The sequence below is a fragment of the Ictalurus punctatus genome, chromosome 11 (assembly GCF_001660625.3).
Source record: "Ictalurus punctatus breed USDA103 chromosome 11, Coco_2.0, whole genome shotgun sequence".
Lineage (NCBI taxonomy): Eukaryota > Metazoa > Chordata > Actinopteri > Siluriformes > Ictaluridae > Ictalurus > Ictalurus punctatus.
The window spans coordinates 15,829,872-15,848,259 of NC_030426.2; the positions used below are offsets into that span (position 1 = coordinate 15,829,872).

Genomic DNA, 18,388 nt, shown 5'->3' on the forward strand with positions numbered 1-18,388 from the left:
CAAATGAAAACTTAAAGAATAATTTATCACACTTTTATTTTCTAAAGTCTGAACACTTTGAACAAAATGGAGATTACATAGTTGTCACAAATGTATATAGATTCCTATGTGCAATGTGAGGTAAATAAGAACTCTACACCAATGGGATGTATCAGCAGGGATACTCCCTCTGGCAAAAAAGAGCCACAAAAAGAAGGTTTTAATTTGACTCTACCTTTTGCCTGAGGCAAGACTGACAAATGTGATTTTTAATGTCCTGTGTTCACCCATCCCTGCCTATGCTTCAGAACATTTTAGTTAAGATGAACTAGAATCACAAACATCAAGCAAGTCCTGCTGAATGCCATCTGAGACAAGTGATTCATACATTGTATCTCATTTAATCCAAGAAATTAATATAACAGTCCAATAGAAGAACCTTTAATTAGATCACATTGTATTCAGTACTCAAACCAAACATTTAAACAGTAAAAGGTAGTCCACAATCACATAACATAAGGTCAGTTGTAATTGTCTGTAATTGACTTCAGTGGCACTAAAAACATTTCTCTACCCAGTCAACTGTACAAGTTCATCAAAGGGAATGTGGCCCTCCCCTACAGCGCTGAGATATGAAGGCTAATGCAGTGTTGCTGTAACATCTGTCAAGCATTGTTCCAGTTCTTCAGAATAACCTCAGCAGCATCCAGTGTACTGTCTTGCTGCAGTAAAGAGAAAAAAAAAAGAAAAAAAATCCTCAGTGGAGACCATTTTTACATGGGTTTATCTATTTGGTATTATTCATCTAGACTTAGATGACAGTGCATCGCTTTAAAAATACTCAGTGTTATTAAATATCTAGTAAACCACAGTGCTGTTAAATGCTTGATTCTGATTGGTTAGAAAGTGTTGATTAATTTTTGATAACAGTGCCACTCTGACAGTTCTGGCTGCAAGTTTTATATTAATGTGTTCATTCTAATGATCTTTGATGTAATTTAGAGGCACTTTGCACAATGCTAAACTAGTAGCTACAAACATCCACTACTTAGCCTTGTAGCTCCAGTATAAAACTAAAGACACTAAACACAACTAAATTTGGGGTAAGAGTAAAATTTTACTCATTTATAGCCAGTGTATTGCTTTACTATATTCTTCCTTACCTTAATGAAACACAGCCGGATGTATTTCTCAAACTGCTTCTTGGATTCGTCCCCGCAGAACGCTGTTACAGGAATGGCTGCCAATTTCTACACCAGATGTATTTAAGAATAACCCTGTATCAATATCATGTACTTTTAAGTGTGGAGATTTCTGCTAAAAATGAAAAATGTGTCATACTTTCTCCTTTATCATCCACTTGACAAACTTGTAGTCATACGGCTCATCACCTTCCACGTCTGAAACATCCTGATCTACCCAGGAGAGGAATACAAGATTTTAAGGAAGTCTGTCGTGTTAAAAAAAAAAAATTAAACTGTTTCTCAGATTAGATTAATTATTCCAACAAAACATTTGCTTACCGAGAGCTGTGACATCGGCGAGCATAAAGTAACCTCCTTCAGGTACTACAGGACACATCCCTGCCTGCTTCAAAATGGCTGCAAGATGGTCTCTCTTTCCCTCCAACTCTTCAGCTAGGGAAGAGAAATAGCAGTCAGGCTGCCCCATTCGTTCACAGTCCAGCAGAAGTCCATGTGCAACTGCCTCCTATTAGCCAACATAGAAGAAAAACAGTTAAATACAGTCATGTTTGGTACAGCCACAATGTATTGCTGAGCTTTTGTGAGATGTGTTATTTTCCAGACAATAAATCACACCTTATTAAATTCTGTCTGCTTTAAGATAAATTAATGTACCAGGCATTTCTGTACTGCCTCTAAACAGCACTGGTGCAGGTGTAGTTTATGATTTGCCTGTCACTGTAGTTCACTGCTGTATTTTTGCTGTGTTAAGGCTTAGCTACAGTACTGGGGCCATAGTCATAAGAATGTTTAATTTACTCTCAGTCCTCAGAAACTCAGTTGTTGCCTTTGACTGTCCTGTTTCCTTGGGATGCAAATCTCTGTCAACTTTCACCATGGGAAAAAAAAACAGAACTATTTTTATTTTGTGTCACATATACTACAGCCATGATACAGCGTCCCTGGAGCAGAGAGGCTTAAGGGTCTTGTTCAAGAACCCAACAGTGGCAGCCTTTCAGCACCAAAGCATCATCATCATCATCATCATCATAATAATCATAATAATAATAATAATAATAATAGATATATAGGGGCTAAACTTCAAGTACTAGAAGTAAAACTGGAATTGTGTGTTTTGGTCAGACAAAACCAGAATCAAGCTTTTTGGTCATCAGCATGTTTAGTAACAAAAGAAGTCAGAATTTCTCAATTATTCTAAGACAAACAAAAGTGGGAGTTGTGAAACTACGATAAACACCGATTTTTAAAGAGTTTCTTTTGCCTCAATACAGCTCCTGAGCATAAACTCCCTGTCAGGCCAGGGATCCTTATTCAGATGTAACCACACAGCACTGTTTAATCTTGAAACTGTAACACACTTCTAAGTTACTATTGTTTGTCTGATTAATTCCTTGATGATGCTCATTTCTGCCAGTGTGGCTCCGAGGTTCAATAGAGCAATGGCGTAAGGTTGCTGGAGTAGTGCACTTACTGCAAAAGCCCTAACCAAGGGGCGTATTACAAATAGACGTAAACAGTTACAACCCACGCGTCCCTTCACTGCATCCTGTACACGGTGTAATACGTGCCTGTAGTGGTGTTGCACAGGTGTACAGTGTGTTCTGCATGACAGTTTGGAGGTGTTTGACCAAGTGCTCAGGTCCTATGGACCAACCCAGCTGGGAAAAGAAAGGAACAAACATGTAAATGATGAAAGGCTTTTTTTTTTTTTTTTTTTTTTAAATGACTTTTATATAAAATAAAATTTAAAAAGTTAAATTAGATCTCTGCTAATTACCTTCCAACCGGTCACACTGAATGTTTTTCCCGCACTACCAATGGTAATGGTTCGGTCCCACATGCCAGGAAGAGTCGCTATACTCGGAAATATGGCATAATGATTACAACTCCCAATTCACATTCGCATTTATTCATTTGGCACATTTTATCAAAACAGCTTGTCCAAGTGTGTCAGAATCTGATCTATATACAAGGAATAAAACATTTTGGGGCATTCCATAATAGGAAAATAATCACGGCTGTGGTGTGAACATTGCATTGTTGATTATTTTCCTATAACCTTGTATTCCTTACGTATTATTCAGCGTTATTCCATCCTAATGAATGAGATGTGGCCTCTCTCGCCTTAAAACCAGTATATAAAGATATTTATTAGTGTATTATTACTATTTAATTGTCTTCTGCTTTCGCTGCATCCATCATTCATGGGATTGCTACTCACCTGTTATACACATTGTATTGTCTTGGAAAGAGAGATACATCACATACTGAACTCCCTGCAGTGCACATTTGATCGTTTTCTCCATGTTTACTATTGATCAGGTGACGAGCAGTGCAGAACGGACACAGCGCTACAGCTGAATTCCACATAAGTGCACTGTGAAAGTTTTACAGACACACTGCCGTACCTATCCTCACATGCTCATGCCCCTTGTATATGATCCATTCATACACCTCATCGCTGAAGCACAATGTGTCGTGCTTGATGCAGAGATCTGCGATAGCCTGCAGCTCGCTCCTGCTGAACACCTGTTTATCAACACAAAATAGCCATGAGCAAAAACAGGAAATGTGTTCCAGTGTTTCAAATGAACTTCTCGTTGAGGAATTAGCCTCACCTTCCCGATGGGGTTATTAGGATTGTTAATAATGATGGCTTTTGTTTTGGAATTAAATTTACTGGCAAGTTCGTCCTGATCCAGAACCCAGTCTGCACTGCTGATGTCTGCCTTCTTACTGGATTTCTACAAGATATAATGAATAAAATGTTATTCTAATGTTATTAAAATGTTATTATAAATGTTATAAGGGTTGTTATTTAAACATTTTTTATAAAATACATGACCTGAAAAACAGTTCAAGGGAAACTCACAAGGCGAAGTGGTATTAAAACCGGTCTGGCTCCTGTCATCTTAACCATAGGAACATAGCAGTCATAGAAGGGTTCAATTATTATAACCTGAACCAGGACAAGAATAAAGAGCACAGTTACTCCACAAGAGGGAGCAGCGGATCTGTTGATGAATTGCAAAACTGTTGCGCTGCTTTACCTCGTCTCCCTCTTCCACAAGGGCCTGAAACATACTGAATAAAGAGCCGTAACCTCCCACAGTCACCAGGATCTCTTTGAAAGGGTCAATTTGACGGTTATGCACCTTACTGTACACCTTAGACAGGGCTTTTACCAGAGTTGGGTGACCCTGTTAAAAATGACAGTATTCATCCTGTTCAGAAAGCATACAGTACATACACACACAGTATGATTATGGCAAGGTTTAGACATGAATAGAACTACACATACACATGCTTTCCACACATATCCTGTCTTCATTCAGCACTAGGGAGAGCAATATGACAAAAGTATATCATGATTCTCAAAGACACTTCAACGGGAGAGATATATATTAGTGGCACTAGTGTTGCATTTTTTTTTTCACTTTTTTTTAAAATGATAACTTATTTAATGTCTACAAAAATAACTAATTTAATTTTAAAAATTATACTGAAAATTAGATTTTTTTTTACAATTTTTATTTTTTATATAAATAAATCTCATAGGTTCCTATTTGAAACAGAACTCATCCATGGGTTTAAAATCTCTAAGTTGCTGCACAGAGACAAATATGGAAACTCACTGAACATTTTACAGGTTTACATAGAAATATGACAGACTGAGGTTTTAGCTCTGGTGTGCCATCTAGTGGATTTATTTATTTATTGTTCTTTTAATGCCATGCCAGCATCAGTGGCTATTTTCATGGCAAGATCAAGGTAGGTAAAGAAAGGCATTCCAGTCATTCTTAGAGAATTACAACAATAAAATCTTACATTTCAGCAGAGTCAACAACAGCATCTACATGAGGTCCTTCACTTGAATATTTGATAAAAACGCCAGGATTTCTCCTGCTGCGACATTTTGGAAGACTTTTGAATACGTATTGTCTGAGTAAAAGCAGTGTCTGGTACTGTTAAGAGCAGGACAGTCCGTTAGTATATATGTTTGCCCTATAGTGGATGCTACTTTTAATCTTCCAAATATACATTAGGTACATAGGATAGTATGTGAACAATGCAGCCCCTGCACTTGTAAATAAAGTGAGAGAATTCACTGTGCACTTGAAAAGACATGACAAGAGCTGGAAAAGATTGATCATGAGTGTCATACAAAGCCCCGTGTGTACTGGTTGAGCCGGTCCACCATTGCAGCTTGCGCAAGACCATTTTTCACGTAAGATGGAGGGGGAATGTCTGGGAAACCCTGACCAAGATTCACGATGGAGGGATCTGCTGCTACAGATGTGAAGGCAACCCTGTAATGCCACAGAAATAGAAGCCATGAAAGCAGCAGAGATCACTATAATTCAGGGAACGTAACATACAGTGCATCCGGAAACTATTCACAGCGCTTCACTTTTCCCACATTTTGTTATGTTACAGCCTTATTCCAAAATGGATTAAATTTATTATTTTTCTCAAAATTCTACAAACAATACCCTATAATGACAACATGAAAGAAGTTTGTCTGAAATCTTTGCAAATTTATTAAAAATAAAAAAAACAATAAAGCACATGTACATAAGTATTCACAGCCTTTGGCATGACACTCAAAATTGAGCTCAGGTGCATCCTGTTTCCACTGACCATCCTTGAGATGTTTCTACAACTCGATTGGAGTCCACCTGTGGTAAATTCAGTTGATTGGACATGATTTGGAAAGGCACACACCTGTCTATATAATGTCCCACAGTTAACAATGCATGTCAGAGCACAAACCAAGCCATGAAGTCCAAGGAATTATCTGTAGACCTCCAAGACAGCATTGTATCAAGGCACAGATCTGGGGAAGGGTACAGAAACATTTCTGCAACATTGAAGGTCCCAATGAGCACAGTGGCCTCCATCATCCAAGCCATGAAGTCCAAGGAATTATCTGTAGACCTCCAAGACAGCATTGTATCAAGGCACAGATCTGGGGAAGGGTACAGAAACATTTCTGCAACATTGAAGGTCCCAATGAGCACAGTGGCCTCCATCATCGGTAAATGGAACAAGTCTGGAACCAGCAGGACTCTTCCTAGAGCTGGCCGCCCGGCCAAACTGAGCGATCGGGGGAGAAGGGCCTTAGTTGGGGAGGTGACCAAAAACCCAATGGTCACTTTGACAGAGCTCCAGCGTGTCTCTCTGGAGCGAGGAGAACCTTCCATAAGAACAACCATCTCTGCAAAACTCCATTTAGTCAGGCCTGAATGGTAGAGTGGCCATATGGAAGCCACTCCTCAGTAAAAGGCACATGACAGCCTGTCTGGAGTTTGCCAAAAGGCACCTGAAGGACTCTCAGACCAAAGATTGAACAAAGATTGAACTTTTTGGCCTGAATGGCAAGTGCCATGTCTGGAGGAAACCAGGAACCACTCATCACCTGGCCAATACCATCCCAGAGACATCCTTGATGAAAACCTTCTCCAGAGCACTCTGGACCTCAGACTGGGGCGAAGGTTCCTCTTCCAACAGGACAATGACCCTAAGCACACAGCCAAGATAACAAAGGAGTGGCTACAGGACAACTCTGAATGTCTTTGAGTGGCCCAGCCAGAGCCCAGACTTGAACCCGTTTGAACATCTCTGGAGAGATCTGAAAATGGCTGTGCACCGACACTCCCCATCCAACCTGATTGAGCTTGAGAGGTCCTGCAAAGAAGAATGGGAGAAACTGCCCAAAAATAGGTGTGCCAAGCTTGTAGCATCATACTCAAAAAGACTTGAGGTTGTAATTGTGCCAAAGGTGTTTCAACAAAGTATTGAACAAAGGCTGTGAATACTTAGGTAAATGTGCTTTTTTGTTGTTGTTGTTTTTTATTTTTTAATAAATTTGCAAAGATTTCAACCAACTTCTTTCATGTTGTCATTATGGGGTATTGTTTGTAGAATTTTGAGGAAAATAATTAATTTAATCCATTTTGGAATACGGCTGTAACATAACAAAATGTGGGAAAAGTGAAGTGCTGTGAATACTTTCCGGATGCACTGTATACAGTGGATTCAGAAAGCATTCAGAACCCTTCAGTTTTTGCACACATAATTGTGTTATAGATTTAAATTTAAATGGATTCAATTGACTTTTCAGCCATTAAGCTGCACACAATAATCCACGATGACAAAGCAGCCACGATCAAATTGTATCGAGACATAGATCTGGGCAATGGTATGAAACCAATTCTGAAGCTTTGAGTGTTCCCAGGAGCACAGGCTCAATCACTCCACCTCTTCCTAGAACTCGCAATCAAGCCAAACTCAGTAACCGGGCTCGTTGGGCCTTGGTTAGGGATGTGACCAATAAGCCAATGGCCACTCTAACAGAGCTTCAGAAGTCACCTACAGAAATATGAGAAGGACAATCATCTTAGAAATACTCTATCAATCAGGGTTTTATGTTCGAGTGGCCAGACAGAAGGCATTCCTGAGTGGAAGGTACTTAATGGGACTTAAAGGAGAGCTTGAGAGAGAGAAAAAAAAAATCTTAAATCTTTGGCCTTAACCCAAAGTGCTATGTCTGGTGAAAACCAGGTACTGCTCTTCAACTGGCTAATACTACCTCTATGGTGAAGCATGATAGTGGCAGCATCATTCTATGTGGGTGCTTCTGAGCTGCAGGGATGGGGAGACTGGTCAGAATTCAGGGAAGGATGAATGCAGCCAAATACTGAGATGCCCTGAAAGAAAACCTGCTCCAGAGTGCACATGACCTCAGACTGGGAGGAAAGGCTTACCTTTCAAGGTGACTTCAAATTCAATATATAACATAATAAAAGGTGCAAAAACTGAGGGGGTCTCAATACTTTCCAAACCTACTGTATGTCATATACTTCAAATGTGCCCGTTAATCTCACCATACGTTTTTGTCTAGTCCTTCTATCCTTTTTGCGTTCTTGTGTTTAGCAGATGCCATACTGTACTAAAAGAAAGCACAAATTCAGCAAATTCAAGAATTTGAAAGAGATACTAAATAATTGTAAATGAAAGGAGGTTATGCTTACTTGTGTGGAGGAGAACTTCTTCACTGGAGTGGTACTTATTAAACTATAAACAGATTTGAAGCTGCGTAGTGTGCATCTGATAATCATGTCTGCAAAAACAGGAGCAGAAAATTAACATAAGTATTTTCTCACCTAAAAACTTCCTAAAGTATGAAAACTACAAAGGTATTTACATTCATTCTGCTGACAGTGTTGTAGCTGAACTTTGTTTGCTATTTGGACACGGTTTCAGTTTGTTTAACCCTCAGGATAGACAGTGGGTGTTTCCACACCTGGCTCGTTTGGAACGTTTGCTTTGGAACCTGGTGCATTTTCTCCCTTGGTTAGGGTCATTTAGACATATACAAACACCAAAACGATTGGTCCGAAACCACCCGAACCACCTGAACGGGGTGTTCTCGGCCTGCTCACAAACGATCTCTGGAGCGGTTTGCTTCTGGAGAGAAAGCAATCCAACCCAACAGTCCTGCTCAAATTGATAAATTATAATAACTACACGGAGCTGCTGTCTTTCCATCTTGATAGAGGACTGCTATGAGCAGAACCTAAACAGGCGCACTCTGGCCAATGAGAGGACAGTTTACTCTTGTGTGACTTGTATACACACATTTTGGTACGTTTTGAAATGTTGCCTTGTGAAAGCGAACCGAGCCGAGGAGAAAATACAACATTTAACATTTTAAGCACAGATCTACAGGTCTGAAAATGTCCAGTATCAGAAGTAATAGTTAGTTTTGGGGAACAAGCAGCTCATCTACTATGCAGTGTTTTCTGAAAATTAGTTAAATCAATGTTACTGGAGCTGAGACAGATATAATCTACAGGCTTACTGTTAATGCTCATTGTTTATCATTTACAGTAACTCAGATTTAGGGGAACTGGAGGGCTTAATTAATCTACTAAAACATGCACGTTCTCTTAACCTTGTACAATTCACAGACATTTTGTATGTTTAAAAGTACAGCCTGTATCTGTACATAGTGAACATTAAAGACGTTTTGTAGCCATGTTTGAAAATATGCGTGGCACAGTGGGTAGCATTGCTGCCTTACAGCTCCAGGGTTCCTGAGATCAGGTTACTGTCTGTGTGGAGTTCTGCATGTTCTCACAGTATTTATGTGGATTTCCTGCTTTCCACCAACTTCCCAAGAAATTACCCCTCGGTGTGAATGAGTGTTTAATGATGACCTGAGTTGAGATATACCAACGTAGCCAGTGTTCCCAGGATAGTCTCTGGATCCACCACAACCCCGTCCAGGATAAAGTGATTACTGAAGATGAACGAATGAATGTGCTCATGAAACCTCACTGTGCAGTGTGTCCAAATATTGTACCATATTAAGAGTAAAAATACTGACAATTTGTATGAAATAGGGAGATTTTGATCACCACATGATTCATCATCATCAAAACTTCATTACAGACTCTGGGTCCAATTAAAATACAAGAGAATACATAAATACATCCAAATCAGTGTTAAGTAATTAATCATGTTTCTCATAAATGACTGAATAAAAGGTACATGTTCACTGAGCAGCTCAATTGTCACAGCACTTCGAGCGACTCACTGACACAATATCACCTTTATTAAAGTTCAAGAATGTACAAGTCTGTTGCAGCACTACTGAATATTTATCTAAAACCATCTAATCTAATGTTCGCCTTTTCATTCGCATCTTCAAACAACTCACAGACTTATTGAGGAAAACTCGGCGGCTTTCTAATTCCGTATTGCATTAGTGAAGTAAACTTACCTAGCTCTTTTCTGACGAAAACGCTGCCTTATGTTTCGCAAGCGCAGATTCCACGTGACGTAGTTTGCCCCAGTTTGAAATGCCCAGTCGATTTAATATATTAATAAAATATAATTGAATATAATAAAAAGGTGTGCGCTGTACTTCATTCACATAAACAAAGGATTTAAGATCGAACATTTTTTGTAGGCATTTTTGTCTTTTTTATGATTATTTATTCAGCATTATGGCTGCGTTGGAAACCGTATACTTACCTACTATATAGTAGACGAAAAGCAGTACACTAGAGAGGTAGTATGTCCGAATTCTCAGTAGGCGAGAAATACCCGGATGGCGTACTGCTTCCGGTGAGATTTTGCAGTATGAAGCTGATGCACACTACGCGAGTCAAACAATCCCATGATGCAACTGGACTGGTGCGGACGAGCTCCAGAAAAAAAACAATAACAACAAAAAAAACGCGGAAGATAGCGTCGGCTCTTTTTAAGTATTAAACCTTGGTTAAACTGGACTTGTTTAATAATACCAGAATAAATTGTTAACTTGTTTAAGATTGTTGTGTTTATGGTGACGTCGAAGGTCACATGACAATGCTAACATGGCCGATGTAGTATGTATTTGGCCGGGATTGTGTTCATAACACACACAGATTAGTACGAATGTCATAGTATGCGATTTTGGACGCACCACGATGACGTCGATTTGTAAGCAGTGTCTGTGTTTTAAGTCATCAATTCTTGAGGAATTGATAGTGTTACATGCAGTAAACTGAAAAACTACACGTCCTGGTAGCACCAGCTAAAATAGCTAATTTTCTCAAAGTTCATCTATGGCAGTAACCATGGTGACCAGTGTAATCTTTTTCATTTCCTTTTTAGCGTTTTTATGCAATTATCTAAATAACTAGCTAGCTAAAGATGAGACAGTTGCGTCTATTGCAGGCTCAGCTGGGATTCGCATACGAAAATAGATTACGAATAAACTGAAACAAGTTTTTCAGCCTTGAAAGCAGTATTGAAAACAGTCGTAAAAATCGGGTAGGAATAAATATCCTCACAGAGATTAATCCAGGGGTGTTTTGCAGGAGGTGGGCAGAATCCAAACTTTATGAATTTATCATCTACAGTATCCGGTTTATCCTGAATATTCCTCAATGACGCAGCTGTAAACAAACTGAATATGTTGTGTTCACATGCTTTGTTGTCTGAGAGAACATGGAACTTTGGGTGCTTCTCATTTCTTATTTGTGCATCCTCACTTCCTTTCCTTGCATCTCAGCTCCACCCCCTTAAAATGCGAAGGAAGGATGCAAGGATGAGATCTGGGGAGAGGAATCAACACAAGTCGAATGGGTTGCTTCTCATTTCTTATTTGTGCATCCTCTTTTCCTGTCCTTGCATCTCAGCTCCACCCACTTAGGATGTGTGGGAAGGATGCAAGGATGAGATCTGAGGAGAGAGGAATTGGAGCAAGTCAAATGGAATATCTTCACTCTCTCGAGCATCACTTCAAAGCGACGTCACTTAATGATGACTGGGCTCAGCTGAATGACCTCACTGTGCTTCAGGGATCTGCTGTTATGTTGTTGGAGCTCGGCTAAATGCACTGATAGTATGTGAAATGTCTGAGTTATTCCGCGATGAATTAATAAACAATACATAATTTATTGCAGCTTTTGTATATCCAAACATGCAAGGATAAATTAATTACAATACTCATTGTAAGCATATTATTATTTAATTATATTTCACACAAAATTCCATCACATCATCAAAGGACCTTTTGTTTGAGATTGTTGCAGACGTAAAGGAGGAGGGGAATTTATACATGCGTGAGGTTTTTCGACAAGAAGCACTTCTGCATAGGATACACCTGTGTATCCTTGCCCCTAGCTCCTCTGGAAGCTTCCTCACGCCTCGTTCCTCGCCCTCTCACGGTGCAGTTAGAGAATTGAGATGTCCTTCAAGATGGTTGACTGTGATCAATTTCCGGGTCACGGGCTGGAGGACAGAGGAGTGAGGAAACGAGGAAGCGTCAATTTGAGTATTGTGAAGCACCCCTGGAGGACACCAAGTTCATTCATACATATTTCTTGTTTCATTCTCTTTTTTTTTTTTTACTTTTAATTTGACACCATAACACGTATTACGCCATTAGCTAGCTTGCTGACGATAATGGAATTTTGGTCAAATACAAGCTATTTTCACAGGTGTAAAAATGTACAACATGCATTGAATGCTTGCCAATATACATAAATGAATATGACCAAAACGACAAGTACTAACAATTAGCTGCCTTTAGAAAAAAGAACAAAGCCTTTCATTCAGTACAGAAACTGTACTCTCCTTCCATCTCGGAAACTCGGGTATCAAAATTATCTCTGAGTTTCCCAGTCGTAATTACGACTTGAGGAGTCATTCATGTGCAACTTCCTAGTGTGAAACTCGTATTTCGATCATTTCGATATCACGTGAAGACAGCATCATTAAACTCAGGGTGGGATTTAGGGAGGTGTTGTGGTTGGATCCACCCCCGACGCTCCACCCAAGCCTTTTTAAGACTTTTTTCCCATTATTTTGTGCATTCATTAAATTACATGTATCAGATAAACTTGGGGGGGGGATCATGCTGAAATAGCCCACAGTATTTACTAGTCTACATTTTTACACTACACTATATGGCCAGATGTGTATGTGGACACCCCTCCTAATGAATGAGTTCGGGTGTTTCAGCCACACTCATTGCTAACAATAGTGTATAAAATCAAGCACATAGCCATGCAATCTCCATAGCCGAATTTCTGCCCTGCTAGATCTAGCCTTTAGAAATGTTATTTTCTGTGAACATATTTATTATATGTATTGGTATATTAATCATAGCAAAAGTAAATCATGTGAATGAGGAAAAAACGATTGGAGCAGTAGGCATAAAGAGCAGGAAAATACAGGGAAAATCCTTTACCTAAGATTTTTGTTTAAAAAAAAAAGAAAAAAAAGCCTTCCATTCTTCACTGAGGTTGAGATAATTAACTGATCTCATGAAAAGGCTTGCCAAAAGCTGGTTTCCCATGAGGAAACCAAAATACAGACCATTTGAAGTTGCCAAGGCCATTAAATGTTTTTCCACAGTAGAATAAAAAGCAGACTATTATTGCTCTGAAGGGTTTATGAAGAGTAACCCCAGCTTCAGTATTCAGAAGCCTGAGAAAGTCTTTCCAAGATTAAATGAAAAACAAGAAAAGAAAAATCGAATCAGATACACATTTCACTTGTAAACATAATGTGCATTTTTGCTTGAGATACACATGGAATAAAACATGATGGCTAGTGTTGTTACAGGAAAATAATCCATGCCCAGGACGTGACACCATCCCCAAAATGGTTTCAGATCACCCGGAAATGGATTGTTTTCACAAAGCAGCCCGCCCCAAAGGGTTTCATTCCAAATATACCACAGCAATTTGCCAACAATTATAATTTTTTCATTTATTGATGAATGATACATCATGTTTTTCAAAGCTTTATAGCATTTAATGTTATGGGACATCCATGAGAAAGCTTATTTCCTGTTATTTTTCCCTGGTTTTCTTGTTCAATCCTGAGATCGTGTATACTGTATGTGTGGAGTTTCACATGTTCTCGCTATGTCCATGTTGGCTATGGCTATGTACTCCTGCATCACTAATTCTTTTGGGATTGGCTACAGATCCACCGTGACCCTAACAATTATAAGGATTTGGATGACTAAACAAATGAATATGAGTAGATCTTGTAAAAACAAATGATACAGTATGGATTATAATAGTACACTGTAAAAAATGCTGGGTTGAACATTTTGGGTCATTGAATTGGGTTATTTTCTCAGTTTTGGGATAGTTTTGTGTAACCCAAATGTTGAGTTAATAGCTGGGTCATTTTCACTGACAGCTGAACCAATGCACCCCTCTCGGACTCTGATGCCTCAGCCCAGCTCCTTGGGTCAAATGAACTCAGTGCGGACTGTTTGACTTCGCCTCAGGTGAATGGTTTTTGAGATGAGGAAACCAAACGACCACAGGTAAGTTAGCATTTATCACTATTTGGCGTTAATGCTGCTGAAAATGCCTGGCCACGTTTGTGATATTTAATCAGGGAGCTCTCATAAATTCATTGTAAAATAGTAACTCAGGGAGTGATAATTAACTTTAGTTTCAGTGTTGACGTTACACTATTAGTGTCATGTGTTTATGTTGGCTGTGAAATATGGACTGAGGTTATTCTATAATTCTCTGGGTCTGCATCTTGTATGAGGCGTAGAGTTAGACATTCCCATTACCTTTTTGAAAGTTAACGATAACTTAGCATTATAAATATTCACCATGATGTAATACAGAGAGTGGGTTCATGTTAACTACATTTAGCGAGTGTTTTGGACAAGACAAGCTGTAGTAATTAGTATTAGGAGGAGGGGTTAGTTTCTTTTTTAATGTTTCTTCATGTATTTGGTGAATGTTAATGCCGGTTAACCGGTGTAGGCAGTCAGTGGCTAACGGAACTTGGCTAGCTCAGTAATGTCGAGGCCAAAAGTTCTTCACAGGGTTAACATGACAAAAAGAGAGGATGGGGTTACAGTAGGTTGTAATGTTTTCCACTATCTCTGTAATGTTGGTTGACTTAATTAGGTTGTACAAAAAATACTGGCGGTGAGTTGCTAAAGTCTGGAAAATAAATATTAGCAAGTCAGCTAGATTTTACTGGTGAGTCTACAGTGCGATTTTGTTCATTAGGAGAGTGGAGGTCACATTTCCAAAATTACACAGTTTGGGATTCTGTAACACAATTTCTCAGTTAAAGCTCAGAGGCATGTGTCTATATTTTGTAGCTAGCAACTAACCGACACTCTTTTTGATCTTTTACAGCTTTTCAAATGGATGGGAGCGGGACTCTTGTCTTCCCAGATGGCAGGGAGATTTGTAAGAAGATGCATGAACTCCAATTCTTACATCTTACAAATGTTTAAATGGTTTTAATAAATGTCACCTGAATTTCATGCAATTGTTTGTTTATTTTGTGAGTATTTTAGTAAAATTTTAACATGCAAACAAACTGCATTTTAGGATAATTGTAGGGAAAAATGTATAAACAACACATCTGCGTTATTTGTGGAAATGTTTAACACAGCATGTTTGAGTGAAGATTCGTAGCAATATATTTATCCATAAAACCGTTAGTGTACACTAGAAAAGCAAAACTGTAGGATAACAGTCCAGTTTACATGACACTAAATGCACTGCTATCTTCATTAGCATTAGCTAACTTGTTTGTAATGCTCACTGAATCGTAAGTTGGTTACTCCGTTGTTGTTTTTTTGATGTTTTAAACGTCTCCTTTGATCAAACTCTGACATTTTCATTTTAAAGATATGACTTTTTGAGTCATTTACTCCAAAGTATATATATAAACACTACTTTAGCAGCTCTAGCAATGTATTTCTGAACACCTTCTCGTGTATAAATAAAGGAGATACCATGTTGACATATTTGTTTATAATGTGGTATATTTGACATTTTCAAAGGGTAAAAATAACCCTGAGAATATTAACCCATTCATGAAATAAATTGAACCCAGCTTTTTTGTAAAAAATGAAACCGTATTTTGGGTTGAAAAACAACCCATTTGCTGGGTTAAAATTAACAACCCAACTTGTTGATGGTCCAACTTGATAGACTAAAATGTGTTCTGTCCTATATTTACCAAGCCATTTTTAACCCAGTGTTTTTTAGATTGTACTATTACTGACAGTACTAACAAAGGGATCTTGATAGATTTATGTATATTGTATTCTGTTCATGTTACTTTGACATATATCACCTACCTAAACATTGTTGCAGACCATTTAAACCCCTTCATGATACGGAAAGGTTTGAGGAGCATGGCAAAGTGTTCAAGGTGTTCACTTGGCCTTGGCCAAATTCCCCAGATGTCAGTCTTATTAAGCATCTGTGGGATGTGGTGGACAAACAAGTCTGATCCACGGAGGCCCCACCTCACAACTTACAGGACTTAAAGGATCTGCTACTAATATATAATAAAGGATCTGCTAAAGCCTTGCGGCCAGATATCACACCTTCAGAGGTCATGTGGAGTGTATACTATATGTACTGTAAATAAATAAATAAATATATATATATATATATATATATATATATATATATATATATATATATATATATATATATATATAATGCATAAACATGTAATGAAATAGCAGTTTATCCATGCCTTATTATAGTTGTTTCTATAGTAATTTAAAAAAGCATTTAATGTACCTGTGTAAATACAGACTTTTTTTCTACTAATGGGTGATAATTAATTAAATCACATAATCAGTGGCTAGTGAATCAGTGATGTGAATGGCTGAATTTTGAATTAATATCAGGTAATACTAGTTATTTACATTATAACAGCAGCACTACTTGAATATGTTGATTTAATATATTTAAAAGCTGAAATAAATGGCAATTGTTCGTACAAGAACTACCATTAGCTAGCCTAGCTAGCTGCCGGGAAGCTAGACAGCTATCTAGCTATGATGGGGAACGTTCTAGGCATTTCAACAGCTGTTAGCAGGACTTAACTATTTGTATTATTCAGATATTGCTAGTTTTGGCTAAACTATTGAATTCCCCCTGAGTATAACAAACATCTAGGTATATCACCATCTTAAGAATGTTTGCTCTGCATAGTTTGCTCTTTTGCTACGTTTGTTTTAGTTCTTGTTGGGCCTGACAATTGGCCAAAGTGTTGAATTAGACATTAGGTAGAAAGAACATTAAATTGCTGTGCAGCACTCCTCCCCTTCCCTTGTGTGTAATTATACTTTTATATACACACAGAAACAGATGTCTCATTCACAGCAGCCCACTTTCAGGTAGGCAGATCAGAGTTGTGAAAAGGCAATCTGTCATGAAATATGATACATCCAGGAAGATAGAGGTTTCTTATTTCTCTCATTATACCTAAATTGAATTCTGTTCCTTTCTGCACAGGCAGTATAGACTCCAAGAGCTTAATTGTTTTAATGAACACTATTCTCTGTCATTATTGAAGGAAAAAATCCATCCTGAAAAACATTAGAATTCACATGTGATATTGAATGGCAAATTTATTTTGATGATGATTTATTTTGTAATGAATAATGTTCTCAGTTGACATTTTCAGTTTAAACTTCTTTCACTGACGTTAGTTTGTTTTTACTTGGTTAACCATTTCCTAATGTTTCTAATTATCCATGCTGATAGTGATGCCATTGAGATTTAACCCTTACATCAGCTTTACCTAAAGAAGGCAATGCAGCAGGGCTTTACTTCTTTAGTCTGTCCAGCTATGTCACCTCATCTGTACAGTCTGCTCAGATCTACATATTTTGTCATGTAAAGTGTAGTGTTAAATTAGAAAATAATTTAAAATAGAAGCATTTTCATTAGAGCTCTCAGAGTTTTGGACCCCACTGTTCTTTCACAGCTTTGGCTTTCATGCTAATATCACCATTAACACCATCGTGCTTGTCATCTGGATTGCTAACTAGCTGAGTCGGGTCTCTGCTGTGCAACTGATTCATATACTGTAGCTGCATTGCATTTTGTATCTTTGAGTCCAGCATCTGCTGTCTCCACAACCTCTATAAGGAAGCTAACAGCGCTGTTATCCCTTATTTGAGATCAATTACATTTGTTCTGTACTCAAATATACAGAAATACTCTCAAATATTCGTTTCCTCATCATTAAATTGCCTACTTTTATTTAATGCAGGATTCATTACACCTCTGATTTATTTATGGATTAAATACACATAAATCCTGAAGGGCGAGATCTAATGGATTATCCCAGCTCTGCTGGCCTTTAGGGTCTATTTATCAAATTAAAATGAATTTCTAATGCCTCAGATTTTCATTTTCTCTGTGGTACTTAATGTTTAATTGACTTGCAGTCAGCACTGAATTGTGAAAATTGCTCTCTGTCGAGAGGAGAGATCACTGAATGCATTTCGCAGCGTACAAAAAAAGGGATTTATGCTGTAAAAGTTTCCTACTGGTTTCCATCAACTTAATATTGTGATTTTCATGTTCAGGCTGCTGGAGTGTTTTCAGAAGATTTGAAGATGGCCATCAGTTCTTCATACATGGTGTGATGTCTTCTGCCATTATCTCTTCAATCTAATTTTCATGATTGCCATGCTTGGAGGGATGCAGATGGGGCCACTGCGCAAGATCATATGTCACCCATGTAGCATATCTGTAAACAGTAGCATCACAGATACAACTACAAGCTTGACCTGCAGCAATATAGCTATGTTGACACAGTACTGTATGTTATAAACACAGGTTTACTAAATTCCTCCCCTATGTAGTGATGCTGCAAGTGTTAGATTTGGTGAT

The 18,388-nt window shown here is 38.3% G+C and overlaps 1 protein-coding gene and 1 long non-coding RNA gene across 8 annotated transcripts; one reads left to right on the plus strand and one right to left on the minus strand.

The window, feature by feature from the left end:
• Positions 1 to 404: 404 nt before the first annotated feature.
• LOC108271869 (kynurenine--oxoglutarate transaminase 3) lies at positions 405 to 10,337 on the minus strand. 7 transcript variants are annotated; one of them, XM_017479753.3, is made up of 14 exons: positions 10,227 to 10,337; positions 8,219 to 8,307; positions 8,072 to 8,136; positions 5,350 to 5,494; positions 4,235 to 4,384; positions 4,057 to 4,143; positions 3,803 to 3,928; positions 3,593 to 3,713; positions 2,962 to 3,038; positions 2,753 to 2,842; positions 1,503 to 1,689; positions 1,321 to 1,394; positions 1,143 to 1,229; positions 405 to 701 (listed from the first exon to the last, which is right to left on the minus strand). In XM_017479753.3, the coding sequence occupies exons 2-14, from the start codon at positions 8,303 to 8,305 to the stop codon at positions 645 to 647; spliced, it is 1,353 nt and encodes a 450-aa protein (XP_017335242.1). In that variant the 5' UTR covers positions 8,306 to 8,307; positions 10,227 to 10,337; the 3' UTR covers positions 405 to 644. The 7 variants fall into 7 exon arrangements, with proteins under 7 accessions (XP_017335242.1, XP_017335240.1, XP_017335239.1 ...); XM_017479751.2 differs by lacking the exon at positions 10,227 to 10,337 and adding an exon at positions 9,973 to 10,201; XM_017479750.3 differs by lacking the exon at positions 10,227 to 10,337 and adding an exon at positions 9,910 to 9,977.
• An 87-nt stretch (positions 10,338 to 10,424) lies between these two features.
• LOC124628650 (uncharacterized) lies at positions 10,425 to 15,451 on the plus strand. The gene is made up of 3 exons (XR_006983256.2): positions 10,425 to 11,583; positions 11,774 to 14,028; positions 14,870 to 15,451. It is a non-coding gene; the product is annotated as an uncharacterized LOC124628650 (long non-coding RNA).
• Positions 15,452 to 18,388: the final 2,937 nt, after the last annotated feature.

What these genes read in the sequence shown, in the direction of transcription:
- LOC108271869 (XM_017479753.3), bottom strand. Translation starts at nt 8,305, where the DNA reads ATGATTATCAGATGCACACTACGCAGCTTCAAATCTGTTTATAGTTTA. An exon ending in TTTTAATACCACTTCGCCTT is followed by an intron (nt 3,929 to 4,056) that starts GTGAGTTTCCCT and finishes TATATCTTGTAG; the next exon opens with AAATCCAGTAAGAAGGCAGA. An exon ending in TCAGTGTGACCGGTTGGAAG is followed by an intron (nt 2,843 to 2,961) that starts GTAATTAGCAGA and finishes TTCTTTTCCCAG; the next exon opens with CTGGGTTGGTCCATAGGACC.